The sequence below is a fragment of the Neoarius graeffei genome, chromosome 6 (assembly GCF_027579695.1).
Source record: "Neoarius graeffei isolate fNeoGra1 chromosome 6, fNeoGra1.pri, whole genome shotgun sequence".
In the NCBI taxonomy this organism is placed as follows: domain Eukaryota; kingdom Metazoa; phylum Chordata; class Actinopteri; order Siluriformes; family Ariidae; genus Neoarius; species Neoarius graeffei.
Genome location: NC_083574.1, coordinates 93,963,212 through 93,980,482, shown reverse-complemented (window position 1 = coordinate 93,980,482; position 17,271 = coordinate 93,963,212). Strand labels below are relative to the sequence as shown.

Sequence of the window (17,271 nt, the reverse complement as noted above, 5' to 3'; positions counted from 1 at the left end):
AGCCACCTGCTAGCAAGCAATAAATAATTATTGCTAAAAGAAAATACAAATTATTAACCGGTAGGAAACTATATACTATGAATGAACATGATTTCAAATTGTCTATCACTGTTTTTTGTCAAGTTAGCTAGTTATACACATACAGTACTGTGCAAAAGTCTTAGCCCCCCCATTTTTTTAAATGCAAACTTTGTTATAGATTTCTATTTCATGACTTGTACATTATCAAGTCAAAACGTTACAAAAACATTTTAGAGTTCCAAACGTTCGTTTCATTTTTCAGCACAAAATTAAATGTTACAGGAAAAAAAAAAGTTTGTAATATGCCTGAGCAGCATATTACATCCATAAAAGAGCACTTTTCAGATTAAAAAAAGAAAACATAATGAAGGCTACTGGGTTTTAGGGGCAAAATTAAGAAACGAGTGTGACAAAGTGTCCGGAAGAACTGTGGTTGGTTCTGTAAGATGCTTAGTAAAACCTACAGCACTCATTTCCTTATAAAACTGCTCTCATTGGACCTGAGACGACTATTATTTTTTTTTAAAGCAAAGGGTCGTCTCGTCTCACACCAAATATGGACTTTCTTTCATTTATTATGGCTTATTGATTACTGTTTATAGTAATTTTTAATGTTGAAACTTTTAATTTAATTATTTTTTCAGCCATTTTTGGCCTACAGCATTTCTTTACGTCACGTAACTAAGACTTTTGAACAGAAAACCGAGCCGTAAACGAGTAAACAAGGTGAAAAGGCTGTGGCTATAAATTTGCCTGATCATTCGAAGGAGTTTATGCCTCATTCCAACGCCATGCATGTTTTTAACTTCGCTTGAAAATGGGAGTGTGTTTAACAGAGTGGAGACGTGACCTGCAAGTCAGGACAACTTCCATATTGAACCGGTATACCAGTCCATACAGGCATGACGAGGCACAGCAGCGGAGTTAGCCTGGCATTTTACAGAAAGGGTGTGTTTCAGTTCTTTGTTGATTTACGCTGACGTGTGAATGTGACAAGTTCACACTGTGCTAATCTGAGTGACAAAAAAAAAAAAAAGAAGTCCAAATGTATTTGATTTTCTGTCTGGAGTCTGAGATGGCGTCCAAGAGCGCAGGTGTTTGTGAGATTGGGGTCATGATTGTTTGTGCTGTCTCTCTAACGTGTGTGTGTGTGTGTGTGTGTGTGTGTGTGTGTTTGTACATTCCAGCCAGGTAGACCTGATTGCTTCAGTCAGCATGACTGCCTCCTGAGTCACCCGCAACCTTTGTTGTACTGAGTCCTGCCCCATTCTGTATATGTGTGTGTGTGTGTGTGTGTTCGCAGCCACTCCTAAACCCACTGGAGTTTTTTTTTCCCATACATTTCTGAGAAGAATAAGGAAATAAAGTGATACACACACACAAATTAAGAAAAGGAAAGAAAGGCAAGCCGTATTGAAAGGTGTGTATGAGCAGCAACACCCTGACAAACTGCCGCTCAGGATAAAGGTTTCCACCCCGGACTCACAGCACATGGTGTTCCGGCCATGCTGTGCTCATCCTGCCGTGAAGCTGCTCGTACACCGTGCTGTTCTGACCACCCAGGCCTCGAGCTAGGAACACACACCTAACCATGAGCCCCACATACACTCGCAGCATTGTGTAAAGAAAGCAAAACAAAAATAAATAAAGAAAAGGAAAAAGAAGAACGCAGAGGCTGCCGAGTTCTAGATTAAGTCCAGGTGAAATGGTTTGAGGGCCGTGATTTGATTCTGTATGCTTTTGTACTTCCTGCTGAAACAGGAAGTCTGAGTGGTTTAGACTGATTTACAGCGTTCACATCGAAACTTTACAGTAACTTAGTGAACAGTGAAACTTTTTTTTTTTCCTGCTGTGGAGGATTTCTGACCCACACCTGTCCTTTAATATCATAGATAGATAGATAGATAGATAGATAGATAGATAGATAGATAGATAGATAGATAGATAGATAGATAGATAGATAGATACAGACAGACAGACAGACAGACAGATAGATAGATAGATAGGTGACACAGACAGACAGACAAATAGATAGACAGACAGTCAGATAGATAGATAGATAGACAGACAGACAGACAGACAGATAGATAGATAGATAGATAGATAGATAGATAGATAGATAGGAGACAGACAGACAGATAAATAAATAGATAGCCAGACAGACAAATATATAGACAGACAGACAGATAGATAGAGACAGTCAGATAGATAGATAGATAGATAGATAGATAGATAGATAGATAGATACAGACAGACATACAGACAAATAGACAGACAGACAGACAGTCAGATAGATAGACAGATAAATAGATAGACAGACAGACAGACAGATAGATAGACAGACAGACAGATAAATAAATAGATAGCCAGACAGACAAATATATAGACAGACAGACAGATAGATAGAGACAGTCAGATAGATAGATAGATAGATAGACAGATACAGACAGACATACAGACAAATAGACAGACAGACAGATAGATAGACAGACAGACAGACAGATAGACAGACAGACAGACAGACAGACAGACAGACAGACAGACAGATAGATAGATAGATAGATAGATAGATAGATAGATAGATAGATAGATAGATAGATAGATAGATAAATAAACAGACAGTTAGCGTTGTCTGTAAAACTAAGGGACAAATACACAAGCTCTGCAACACCGATTTTGATTTGAGAGCTGTTTTATGAGGCGTAATGTGGAGAGCTGGAATTAACCGTAAAGCTGAAATGAAATCGGAGTGATGCAAATGCAGCAGTTCATGAAAAAAAAATGATGTGTCTGGCATGAAAAAAAAAATCCCACTCTGCTTCCCAAACAGTCACGCTCCTCTCTCATTCACTCAGCTCCAATGGTCTGGAACCAATTTACACTTTTCTCTTCTCTCTCTCTTCATTTCTCCTTTCCACTCCATCTGTTCTTCTGGAGTGTGTCTCCGGCCGAGCGAGCCAGCGGGGCAGACGGGCCACAAACACAGGTACATGAGGCATCGTTTAAGCTGCTGCTGAGCACCGATGTGCCATTTAGTCACAATGTTCTGGAAGTACAGAGTGTACTCGGGCGGAGTCGTCAATCAGAGAGGAACGCTCAAACGCTCAGACGGCCCGAGAGGACGAAAGCTGAGGCGTCTGGCAAGCAGGAGACATCTTGTTTTATCACTAACACGCAAAGGGGAAACGGTGCAATCGCAGCTGCAGTGCTTTCGCCCCAGACGTGGCTTGGGTTTCAAAGTAAAATCAGGAGTTTGTTTATAATCGAGCATCCGGGATGAAGGGATGTTGTAGCACTGAATCAGAACAAAGGCTTCCATGCTTTCACTAATACACAGCGTTTATTTCTCTCCTGTTTCCCTTCCTGTGGAGGCGGTGAGAGACAAACGGATCCTACACAACGCTGCGGAGATTATTTATTATTTATGACTCTCACAAGGTGTTCACTTTATAATCCGGTCGCAGGTCTGAGAAAAATCTTGAAGAAGAACTGAAGTCATTTTTAAACTTGCTTTATTTCTTAATTAACGTGTTATTCAGTTACGTTTTCGGTTTTAGTAACCTTATATCGTGACTCGTATTGGCAACTAATTGCAGTTAAATATTATACTTATCGGCCTATTCGGTTTTTAGCCGTGTTGAATTTAGTTCGTTTGGTCGACGGCAGGCGTCGCTTATCCGCGCGATCTTCACGAGACTTGTGCGAGACTTCGAAACGTGAAGAAGTGTCAGCCAGGTGTCAGCGCCGCCATTTTGAAAACTGTTTTCCAAACAAAATATTGCACGTAAACGAGTTTAAATGACGATTACTGCCTACTTCTTTCAAACTTTCCTGATTGCTATCAAAACAAACACAACTTCCGGCTTGATTACATCAGCATTCGAAAGACGGCGCGCGCATCTTTTGACGACGCCTGTGTCCGAAATCGCTCCCTACTCACAATATAGTGAGGACGCCATTTTGTAGTGCCGTCCGAAACCTTAGTGAGGATTATTTACACCCTATATAGTGCACTCAAAGTATCCCACAATGCATCAGGAAAAGTAGTGTACAGCGATGGTCACTAACCAAAGCAGTATATCCCATCATGCATTGCGGTCGCGCTGAAAGAAATCTAATTAAAAGTCTGAAATGTGATTTAATAAAAGGCAGCGGCGAAGAAGAAAGGATTCAGCCTTGATTTAAAAGAACTGAAAGCTGCAGGTACTTTGTATTGATTAAAGTGTGAAATGCGCTCAGTATAATATGGATTTATCACACAAACACACGCATGTATTTATTATTTTGAAACCCACCAGCCGACTGATCTGGCACGTTTTAATTGTGCGACAGTAATGACGTAAATACCAGCGCGACGGAGTAGTGTCCGAAAGCGTTTTTTCATTTTACCAATGAGCTCACTGTATAGTCCTCTATAGAGTAATTCCCTATATAGGGAGTAGTGAACGAGTGAGCGATTTCGGACACAGGGTTTGATTTCCGCTGTACGTTTTACTTCCGTCCTACGATGTCTCGCACAGGTCTCAGCGAATCTCGTTTACGGCCATTGCTTTGGCATATGGACCGATATATTAAAGAGCGTATTTCAAACACTCAGCGCGACACAATAGCGATCAAAAATGCATTCCGATATTTAATAAAATGAGAAATAGAATTTTGATCATAAAAAAATTTGCCTTCAGTTCCCCTTTAACATTTTCTTTTTGAGAAAAGTGATCCGTCTTATTTTTTTCCTTTTCACATTAACCGTCTCATCATGAACAAACATCACCCCAATCCTGTGCCTAACGTTAAACCGCACTGTTAATCAACCTGATGTCAATCTTAACACCAGGATTGTTCGGGGCGTTTTATCTGATTCGTGAGACTGAGTGAAATCTTGATTTGATCGAATCGAGGTTTGACTTAGCGTCGTCTTTCTTTAGAAGTGTTCTACGGAATCTGTTCTACAGAAAAACAAACAAAGCTGTCGTTTCTCCATGACATCATCGAACATCAGATTTAATCTCCACAATATGAGATGGACAGGAAGTGCTGTTTGATATCACACACACACACACACACACACACACGTAAACCTAATACACCACATGATATCACAAGATGACAGAAATATAAGATGCACGATACGATTCCGGATCACAACGAGACGTGAGTTTGATTTCAAGATTGTTTTGCTTAAAATAACTTCTTTTGCCAAAAGGAAAAGGAGGATAAATTATGAATATTTTAATCTGTTCAGTATGAAATTTTAACAGTGCTCTCAGCTGATTTTAATCAGCATTTTGAAGTATCATTATTATTTTTTTTTAAATATGTCAGAACACCCGTGATATCACGGTACATCTCGTCCTAATACATTAATACACTCATGTTTCATGACCTTAAAGCTAGACTTTCAGATTTTTCAAGTGTAGGTCATAAAAAGAATTTTCCCCGACGCCTGATTATTTTTGTTTAGTGACCGAAAGTTACTGAATTTGAGTCACAGACTTCCAATTTTATTTAAATAGAACAATTAATGAATTTATATCTCTACGTGGCCCTAAATTCTCCGCTATTTTTTCCTGCTTCACCATGACCCAATTCAAGATACTATGTCATGCATCACATCACGTGGTGGGCTTTCCCCGTTCGCGCAAGGCATTGTGGGATACAAATTTGAAACAGGAGAGAAAAACGGAGGACGTGAGTGTGCGAAATGTGAAACGTGAAAGACCGACTACAGTAACGGAAAGAAAGCGAGAAGAAGATATACATGTTATTTCCCAGCTGGGAGGTCCGTATCGTGAAATACCGTCACCGAGGTCTTGAAAGTACTGATCGAGGCCCTCTGGGCCAAGGTCACAGTATTTCACCATACGGACCGACCTTAAGCTGGTAGATAATATATATATTTATTTTTGTCTTTACCAAATTCTAACAGAAAACGAGAGCGCCCGAAAGGGAAAACCGAGCCGAGCCGCCATTTTGAATCCTCATTCACGGCTGTAATGCAAATGGCTTCCTCCTCGGTATACAAGTGCACTTCCATGGCAGGAAAAAAACTACATTTTGCCGCCTATGTAGTCCCCTATTTATACAAATAGGAGTCATTCAGGATTCAGCCATGTTTTTGCTCGGCGTTAGCAACAGTTACAGGTTTTTAGATTTCTCCTGAAATGTTTTCTTTTATTTCTTCTTCCTCAGGGTAGTAAAACTCGCTTTCGCTGTGAACACTGTCGTTATCGCTATCCATGCTGTAAAATTAATGCTATTCTCCTGAGAAATGCTGGCAAACATTTATAAGATTTTTGATAAAAAATCATATAAATAAATCTTATTTAAAAAAAGATAGATGTTGACAAAAATTGCTACTATGTTGTTGTGAACGAGCGAGTCGCCAGAGGTCCATAACCAGGGTCCGTATCGTAGGATACGGACCCGCTCGCCAGCCAATCAGAGTGCAGGATTAGATGGAAACCGGACCTTGAAAAAAAAAGATGTCATGTTTTATACGAAGGAAAGGAAACGCAGGACCAAACTAATAAATATCGGCGCTCAGCGAGCACCTCGGTGTGATCAGCTGTTCGTTTAATGACAGAATGAAGGTAAACCTGCGCATGCGCACACACACGGACTTCCTCTGTCTGCTTGACTGCACGAAGCGAGCGATTTCATGCACGTTATTTGCTTTAATCCCTTCAAACTAAATAACTTCCCAGCCACAGAACGGCCTGATATTTTCTGAAATATTACAGAAATAAACATTTATCACAATGACCACATTTTACACGGAACTAAATTTCACGATATTATGAAATTGAAAGGCCGTCTAGCTTTAATATCGGAGAGCAAATTTCCTTTCATTAACCTTTTTTTTTTGCTTATCTACAGTACAAAGATAAAAATATTTAAACACTGAAATGGAGGTCAAACAAAAATAAAACAAATCATCCAAAATTATAACAGTTTACCTTATAAAACTGTATCGTGACATCATTTGTAACAATACTGATTTATTATCAGATGAAATATCGCCCAATACGGTATTTGTATTGGACAGGAAGAATAAAATTGTTGTGTCGAATTTAAAAATCTGTGAAAAAATTTTTTTTCGCTTAACATCTAGAAAAATAAATTATTCAGCATGTCATGTAAGTAAAAAAAAAACAAAAACAAAACTAAACAATATATCGCATGAATATGTACGACAATATATCACACTTTGCTGCATCTTTTTATACTACTTTACATCCTCGTTTTTAATTAGTTTATATCTCTTTAATTGCTTTATTACTGTATTTAATTTTAAATACTTTACATCTCTTGTTTGTAATGTCTTTATTCAAGCGTCGGTGACGTGGCTGGAGGAGTCACAGGATAAGAGTTTCGTTGTAGTGTCTCGAAGTACATATGACAAAGAAGAAGAAGCCTTTATTTTTGTCACATGTACACTCAAGAACCTTTTAACATTTTAACACTAAAACTGGGCATTTTTAAACACAACCAATCAGCTATCGGATTCAAACCAGAGCTCCGGAGTTTATTACTGTCGCAAGAATACCAACGATATCTCATCATGTAATTTATTACGATATCGATATCACACGATCAGATTGCCCAGGCCTAGAACTGACTACCTGATGCAGGTTTGTCGCCCTGTTTAATCGGATGAGATGGTGTGTGAGGACGTTACGAGGACGCGGATACTCACTGCAGGTAGGGCGAGAGTCGGATGGAGGACATGAAGTGTGGTCGCTTTTTGATCTGGCGGCGGAAACCGAAGACGGCGTTCTGCTGGAAGCCCTCGCGGATGTTCAGGATGTACTGGTTCTGAAGCGTGATGAAACGCACCTCCTTGAGCCCTCGCTCCGTCGCTTCCTCTATCAAACGCACCACAGGCTGCGGGAGGGGGGGGGGGGGGGGAATAGGGATGAGAACAAGTGAGAGGGATTAAAAACACATACACAGAGAGAAAGAGAGATGAGTATAAGCCTGGACGAATATGAGAAACGAGAATCTGAGAAAGAGCCGCGATGTAAATGAAAGCGAGAGCCCAGACACATTCGCTCCGTTCTCACGCTCCCACTGGCTTCATCTGGAGTGCGAGTCAGACTGCATTCATCAGCGCAGATTTTGTGAAAGGAAATAAATAGCTTTATTTCGAAAAAAAAAAAAAAAAGGAACACTTATGCAACGGATTGATTTCAGACGTCTGCGTGTGGGCAGAGAGCACAATGTTTCCTCTGGTTATGTGTGTGAGATCCAGCACCCACTCTTTCTCTCACTCTCTCACACACACACACGCTCACCCTGACCCCTTTTCCCACAGCCTGTTCATCTTAAGGCTTTTCATAGTTTATCTGAAACTACATAAACGTTGGGACTCTGCTGTAGCACAAGAGGAATAAAACACTTCACGACGTGGCGTTATCAGCAAAAATCAATCAACGCACCCACGAGGGTTTTATTCCGTACTTAATAACCTTTCCGTGTGTCTGTTGTGCCTCACCTCTGAGTACTCCCTCCAGCCGAAGTTATCTCTGCAGTAATATTTCCACACTGTGAGATAGCTGGGAGCGGGGTTTGTGTTGGAGGCGGGGCTTGTGCTAGGGGGCACGGCTCCGAAGCTGGAGGGCGTGGACAGCCGCCTGACGAGGTCGAACTCTATATCGCACACCCTCATGGCACTGAAGTCCAGCATAAACACTCGACCCCTGCGTGGAAGACAGACGTTACAGAGTTCAGTCAGATTTAAAAAACAACAACAACAACAAAAAAAAATCACATGATATTCAAATGATTCGGTTCGTGCAGTTGAGTCGAGTCGATTCACTTTCTCACTGCAATCGAACGCTCTGTGTGTGTGTAAGGATCCAGAGAGACAGTGTGTTGCTTGGGGCAATGAATTTGAGCCCAGTGACTGCTTTCACACACACACACACGCTTTTCAGGTCAGATTCTGGGCTGAACTGTCTGTTCTGTCCCGCTGACGGCCCCATTGATCACACTCTCTCCCTGTGTCCGAAATCGCTCCCTACTCAGGGCACTATATAGCGAGGACGCCATTTTGTAGTGCCGTCCGAAACCTTAGTGAGGATTATTTCCACCCTATATAGTGCACTCAAAGTATCCCACAATGCATCAGGAAAAGTAGTGTACAGCGATGGTCACTAACCAAAGCAGTATATCCCATCATGCATTGCGGTCGCGCTGAAAGAAATCTAATTAAAAGTCTGAAATGTGATTTAATAAAAGGCAGCGGCGAAGAAGAAAGGATTCAGCCTTGATTTAAAAGAACTGAAAGCTGCAGGGACTTTGTATTGATTAATGTGGAAAATGCGCTCAGTATAATATGGATTTATCACACAAACACACGCATGTATTTATTATTTTGAAACCCAGCAGCCGACTGATCCGGCACGTTTTAATCGTGCGACGGTAATGACGTAAATACCAGCGCGACGGAGTAGTGTCCCAAAGCGTTTTTTTTCATTTTACCAATGAGCTCACTGTACAGTCCTCTATAGAGTAATTCCCTATATAGGGAGTAGTGAACGAGTGAGAGATTTCAGACACAGGGTCTATCACACCAATCTCTGAGAGAATCACAGGTCAAAGGGCAAAACTCAGAGCTCGAGCCAATCAACAGGCACAAACACGTTGTCTCTCTCACTCTCACCCTCGCTCACCCCGTCTCTCGTTCCCCCACCCTCTCACCCCCTTTCCTCTCTCTGTCTCTCACCCCCCACCCCTCTCCCTCTCTCTCTCACACACACACACACCTGAACCATGGCCTGTTCTTCATTCATATCCCAGTTCTATAATGAATCAAAGTTTGGCCAAAACACAAACACAGAAAACTCAGTGAACTCGATAGCGGTTTCCCCTGATAGTTCAGCATTTTCTTTGATTTATACAGTAAGACACCAATCTGCACTGCTTTGCAAACAATTACAATTTTCACTAAACGTAGGCAGAAAAAGTAATGAAGTATGAAACAGAGTAAGGTAAGACGGCGTTACGGGGTAAAGCGATCACTGAGCTAGCTCGCACTGCGACAGGACGCTGTATTAGCTTCACGTACTAGTTTGCTGATAAAGCTAAAGAGTGAGGCACTTTAGAATTAGCTTTGACAATAAACTGGTGAATAACACTACGTTCACACTGCAAGGCTTGATGCTCAATTCCGATTTTTTTGTGGAATCCGATTTTTTTGTGAGGTCGTTCACATTAACAAATATATGCGACTTGTATGTGATCCTCAGTATGAACGAAAAGCGACCTAAAAGTGTTCCGCATGCGCATTGCAGGATACGACGACGTCACACGCAGTGAGCATGGCCAGTGTTTACGGAAGTAACCTAAAGTTTCCTGTGTATGACAGTAGCCAGCATGGAGTACCTGGCGATGATGCAGTTGTTGTTGCGACGGAGCCAGAACATGCACAATAGCCTGATGTTAAGGAGGAGGTTGAGAAGGAAGAGGGCAAGGGTTCTGGCTCAGGCGTTCTGCGGGGTAGGGACCGCAACCTCCGTTCAAAGGAACATCAAAGCCATGTTGTTGTAACTTTTTTTGAGAGACCCGCCGCCTACTTCAGTGCAGAATAGTGACGTTTGTGGCTTGTTGATGACGTGTAAGTCGGATGAATGCGACCTGGCGGTTCAGACTGAAGTCGCATATGAAAAGATCGGATAGGAATCGGAATTAAGACCACATATCCAAACGGCCTGGGTCGGATTTGAAAAAATCGGATCTGTGTCGTTCATATTGTCAATAAAAAATCGGATACAGGTCACATATGGGCGAAAAAATCGGATTTGAGTCACTTCAGCCTGCAGTGTGAACGTAGTGTAAAACTCCGGATAAAACAAGCGTCAACATTACCAAACTCCTAAACTTGATAACTCGCGAGTTTAGCGCTGTAAATTTGAACGGGTTTGCACGGTGCGTAATTTCATAAGCGTGGTCTGAAGTCAAGATGGTCGCCTCAGTCACCACAATGGGTTACAGCTGACTCAGAACACTCCTCATCTAACACGCAGGGAAACCGAGCCTCAGGCGGTCCTGCCCGAGCAAAACTAACTGGTTTAACTTTCATAATGACAGCGTGTGGCAGCCAGACGGGACTCGAACCCCAGCTCGTTAATCACGTCAAACCAGAGCAGAGAGAGAGACAGAGCCAAGACATGGCCACTGCTGACAGGAAGGGTGGTCTATAATGTTTAGCCTGTCACACAGACCAAGACATGAGTCAGACTAAACATTTTCAACATCCAAACAAATCCTTCAGAGCATCGACCCGACCCTCTCTCAAACTCCAACACACACACACACACACACACACACACACACACACACACACACACACACACACACACAGAACTACTGCAACACAACTCACAGCAAGCACTCAGAAAAGGAAGGATAAGAAAAAAAAATCAAAGCTACAAAAATAAAATCAATCTATCTATCTATCTATCTATCTATCTATCTATCTATCTATCTATCTATCTATCTATCTATCTATCTGTATATTTTGCTGTCCGTCTGTCTCTCTAAAGGTCTGTTCATCTGTCTATTTGTTTATCAATCAATCAATCAAATCAAAATCAAGTGCCTATCTGTCTGTCTGTCTATAATCGGTACAGTGGTGCTTGTAAGTTTGTGAACCCTTTAGAATTTTCTATATTTCTGCGTAAATATGACCCAAAACATCATCAGATTTTCACACACGTCCTAAAAGTAGATAAAGAGAACCCAGTTAAACAAATGACACAAAAATATTATACTTGGTCATTTATTTATTGAGGAAAATGATCCAGTATTACATATCTGTGAGTGGCAAAAGTATGTGAACCTCTAGGATTAGCAGTTAATTTGAAGGTGAAATTAGAGTCAGGTGTTTTCAATCAATGGGATGAGAATCAGGTGTGAGTGGGCACCCTGTTTTATTTAAAGAACAGGGATCTATCAAAGTCTGATCTTCACAACACATGTTTGTGGACGTGCATCATGGCACGAACGAAGGAGATTTCTGAGGACCTCAGAAAAAGCGTTGTTGATGCTCATCAGGCTGGAAAAGTTTATAAAACCATCTCTAAAGAGTTTGGACTCCACCAATCCACAGTCAGACAGATTGTGTACAAATGGAGGAAATTCAAGACCATTGTTACCCTCCGCAGGAGTGGTCGACCAACAAAGATCACTCCAAGAGCAAGGCGTGTAATAGTCGGCGAGGTCACAAAGGACCCCAGGGTAACTTCTAAGCAACTGAAGGCCTCGCTCACATTGGCTAATGTGAATGTTCATGAGTCCACCATCAGGAGAACACTGAACAACAATGGTGTGCATGGCAGGGTTGCAAGGAGAAAGCCACTGCTCTCCAAAAAGAACATTGCTGCTCATCTGCAGTTTGCTAAAGATCACGTGGACAAGCCAGAAGGCTATTGGAAAAATGTTTTGTGGACGGATGAGACCAAAATAGAACTTTTTGGTTTAAATGAGAAGCGTTATGTTTGGAGAAAGGAAAACACTGCATTCCAGCATAAGAACCTTATCCCATCTGTGAAACATGGTGGTGGTAGTATCATAGTTTGGGCCTGTTTTGCTGCATCTGGGCCAGGACGGCTTGCCGTCATTGATGGAACAATGAATTCTGAATTATACCAGCGAATTCTAAAGGAAATTGTCAGGACATCTGTCCATGAACTGAATCTCAAGAGAAGGTGGGTCATGCAGCAAGACAACGACCCTAAGCACACAAGTCGTTCGACCAAAGAATGGTTGAAGAAGAATAAAGTTAATGTTTTGGAATGGCCAAGTCAAAGTCCTGACCTTAATCCAATGGAAATGTTGTGGAAGGACCTGAAGCGAGCAGCTCATGTGAGGAAACCCACCAACATCCCAGAGTTGAAGCTGTTCTGTACGGAGGAATGGGCTATTGTCATCCCAGTGATTGAAAACACCTGACTCGAATTTCACCTACAAATTAACTGCTAATCCTTGAGGTTCACATACTTTTGCCACTCACAGATATGTAATATTGGATCATTTTCCTCAATAAATAAATGACCGAGTATAATATTTTTGTCTCATTTGTTTAACTGGGTTCTCTTTATCTACTTTTAGGACTTGTGTGAAAATCTGATGATGTTTTAGGTCATATTTATGCAGAAATATAGAAAATTCTAAACGGTTCACAAACTTTCAAGCACCACTGTATATTGTGCTGTATGTCTGTCTCTCTAAAGGTCTGTTTGTCTATTTGTTTATCTATCTATCAACCAACCAACCAACCAACCAACCAACCAACCAACCAACCAACCAAGTCCCTACATACAAGCTTATCTATCTATCTATCTATCTATCTATCTATCTATCTATCTATCTATCTATCTATCTATCTATCTATCATCTGTATGTTTTGCTGTATGTCTGTCTCTCTAAAGGTCTGTTCATCTGTTCATTTGTCAATCAATCAATCAATCAATCAATCAATCAATCAATCAATCAATCAATCAATCAATCAATCAACTAACTAAGTACCTACCTATCTATCTATCTGTCTATAATCTGTATATTGTGCTGTATGTCTGTCTCTCTAAAGGTCTGTTTTGTTTATCTGTTCTTTTATTTGTATGTTTGTGTGGCAGTTTGTCTGTCTGCACATCTGTCTGTCTGCGTATCTGTCCGTCTGTTCATCCGTCTGTGTGTGTGTGTGTGTGTGTGTGTGTGTGTGTTTGCCAATTTGTATATTTGTCTGAACAAAATGACCTCAGGATATTTTTGAAGTTATTTTCTCTCCACACACACAGCATGCATCGCGTTAATCACTCACTGAGTAACTCCGTCCCACCCAGGGGGAATGTAATGTACACAATCCACCCTCCGTCACTATTCTGAGAGGTGGGAGGAAACTGGAGAACCCGTGGGAAACCCACAGGAATACGAGGAGAACGTGCACCGAAACTCTCCACGCGGTAAGCCGAGAGGAACACGGAGTTTATGAACACAGTGTAACGTGTGTGTGATGGATATCAGTGTTTGGACAAGACGCTCGGAGCAGAAAAAGCACCGCAGTGCAGTCAGACGGAGCAAATGGAGCCGATGATACGTCTGTAATAACCACACCAGCATGTTGTCAGAGGGACAGACACTGCCATAGTATTTCAAGGCGAGGCGAGAGACAACATGCTGGTGTCCACTCTGACGTTTCTTTTCGAGTTTGGTAAACAAGCCCAAAAAGTCCACGAAGAAGCATCAGACAACGAGGTGAGACGTAATAAGGGCATGAAAACGCAACAAGGAGCCCACAGAAGAGGAAGTGAGACTGCATATTCATATGAGATTAAGAAGATGAGTGCTCGTCTTTTTCTGTCTTTCTCTCACTCTCTCTGGGTTTGACACGGTGCCAAGGGAGCAGCTGAAACTGATCTAGAAAAAACAATACGAGCTAAAAAGAATACAAGCCAGTAAAAGTTTAAACATAATGAGAGAGAGAGAGAGAGAGAGAGAGAGAGAGAGAGAGAGAGAGAGAGAGGAGAATGACAGACAAAGAAACAGAGAGACAAAGACACAGTGAGAGAGAGCCTGATAGACAGACACACAGATAGAAAGAAAGAGAGAAAGAGAGACAGAGACACAGAGAGAGAGACTGATAGACAAAGACACCGAGAGAGAGACTGATAGACAAAGACAGACAGAGAGACTGATAGACAAAGACAGACAGAGAGACTGATAGACAAAGACAGACAGACAGAGAGACTGATAGACAAAGACAGACAGAGAGAGAGACTGATAGACAAAGACAGAGAGAGAGAGACTGATAGACAAAGACAGAGAGAGATAGACTGATAGACAAAGACAGACAGAGAGAGAGAGACTGATAGACAAAGACAGACAGAGAGAGATAGACTGATAGACAAAGACAGACAGAGAGAGAGACTGATAGACAAAGACAGACAGAGAGAGAGACTGATAGACAAAGACAGACAGAGAGAGAGAGACTGATAGACAAAGACAGACAGAGAGAGAGACTGATAGACAAAGACAGACAGAGAAAGAGAGAGAGACTGATAGACAAAGACAGACAGAGAGACTGATAGACAAAGACAGACAGAGAGAGAGACTGATAGACAAAGACAGAGAGAGAGAGACTGATAGACAAAGACAGAGAGAGAGACTGATAGACAAAGACAGACAGAGAGAGACTGATAGACAAAGACAGACAGAGAGAGAGAGACTGATAGACAAAGACAGACAGAGAGAGAGAGACTGATAGACAAAGACAGACAGAGAGAGAGAGACTGATAGACAAAGACAGACAGAGAGAGAGACTGATAGACAAAGACAGACAGAGAGAGAGACTGATAGACAAAGACAGACAGAGAGAGAGACTGATAGACAAAGACAGAGAGAGACTGATAGACAAAGACAGAGAGAGACTGATAGACAAAGACAGAGAGAGAGAGACTGATAGACAGACAGACAGAGAGAGAGAGACTGATAGACAAAGACAGACAGAGAGAGACTGATAGACAAAGACAGACAGAGAGAGAGAGACTGATAGACAAAGACAGACAGAGAGAGAGAGACTGATAGACAAAGACAGACAGAGAGAGAGAGACTGATAGACAAAGACAGACAGAGAGAGAGAGACTGATAGACAAAGACAGACAGAGAGAGAGACTGATAGACAAAGACAGAGAGAGACTGATAGACAAAGACAGAGAGAGACTGATAGACAAAGACAGAGAGAGAGAGACTGATAGACAGACAGACAGAGAGAGAGAGACTGATAGACAAAGACAGACAGAGAGAGACTGATAGACAAAGACAGACAGAGAGAGAGAGACTGATAGACAAAGACAGACAGAGAGAGACTGATAGACAAAGACAGACAGAGAGAGAGAGACTGATAGACAAAGACAGACAGAGAGAGAGAGACTGATAGACAAAGACAGACAGAGAGAGAGAGACTGATAGACAAAGACAGACAGAGAGAGATAGACTGATAGACAAAGACAGACAGAGAGAGATAGACTGATAGACAAAGACAGACAGAGAGAGATAGACTGATAGACAAAGACAGACAGAGAGAGATAGACTGATAGACAAAGACAGACAGAGAGAGATAGACTGATAGACAAAGACAGACAGAGAGAGAGACTGATAGACAAAGACAGACAGAGAGAGAGACTGATAGACAAAGACAGAGAGAGAGACTGATAGACAAAGACAGACAGAGAGAGAGACTGATAGACAAAGACAGACAGAGAGAGAGACTGATAGACAAAGACAGACAGAGAGAGAGAGACTGATAGACAAAGACAGACAGAGAGAGAGAGACTGATAGACAAAGACAGACAGAGAGAGAGACTGATAGACAAAGACAGACAGAGAGAGAGACTGATAGACAAAGACAGACAGAGAGAGAGACTGATAGACAAAGACAGAGAGAGAGACTGATAGACAAAGACAGACAGAGAGAGACTGATAGACAAAGACAGACAGAGAGAGAGAGACTGATAGACAAAGACAGACAGAGAGAGAGAGACTGATAGACAAAGACAGACAGAGAGAGAGAGACTGATAGACAAAGACAGACAGAGAGAGAGACTGATAGACAAAGACAGACAGAGAGAGAGACTGATAGACAAAGACAGACAGAGAGAGAGACTGATAGACAAAGACAGAGAGAGACTGATAGACAAAGACAGAGAGAGACTGATAGACAAAGACAGAGAGAGAGAGACTGATAGACAGACAGACAGAGAGAGAGAGACTGATAGACAAAGACAGACAGAGAGAGACTGATAGACAAAGACAGACAGAGAGAGAGAGACTGATAGACAAAGACAGACAGAGAGAGAGAGACTGATAGACAAAGACAGACAGAGAGAGAGAGACTGATAGACAAAGACAGACAGAGAGAGAGAGACTGATAGACAAAGACAGACAGAGAGAGAGACTGATAGACAAAGACAGAGAGAGACTGATAGACAAAGACAGAGAGAGACTGATAGACAAAGACAGAGAGAGAGAGACTGATAGACAGACAGACAGAGAGAGAGAGACTGATAGACAAAGACAGACAGAGAGAGACTGATAGACAAAGACAGACAGAGAGAGAGAGACTGATAGACAAAGACAGACAGAGAGAGACTGATAGACAAAGACAGACAGAGAGAGAGAGACTGATAGACAAAGACAGACAGAGAGAGAGAGACTGATAGACAAAGACAGACAGAGAGAGAGAGACTGATA

The 17,271-nt window shown here is 41.7% G+C and overlaps 1 protein-coding gene across 2 annotated transcripts in view; it reads right to left on the bottom strand.

The window, feature by feature from the left end:
• The window catches only part of tiparp (TCDD-inducible poly(ADP-ribose) polymerase), a 75,578-nt gene that overhangs the window by 6,844 nt on the left and 51,463 nt on the right, over positions 1–17,271 (bottom strand). For both annotated transcript variants that reach the window (XM_060924182.1, XM_060924183.1), the window contains exons 3-4: positions 8,516–8,720; positions 7,718–7,905 (exon numbers count right to left, since the gene is read on the bottom strand). In XM_060924182.1, coding sequence (XP_060780165.1) covers positions 7,718–7,905; positions 8,516–8,720 — 393 coding nt within the window. The remainder of the gene's footprint in view (positions 1–7,717; positions 7,906–8,515; positions 8,721–17,271) is intronic.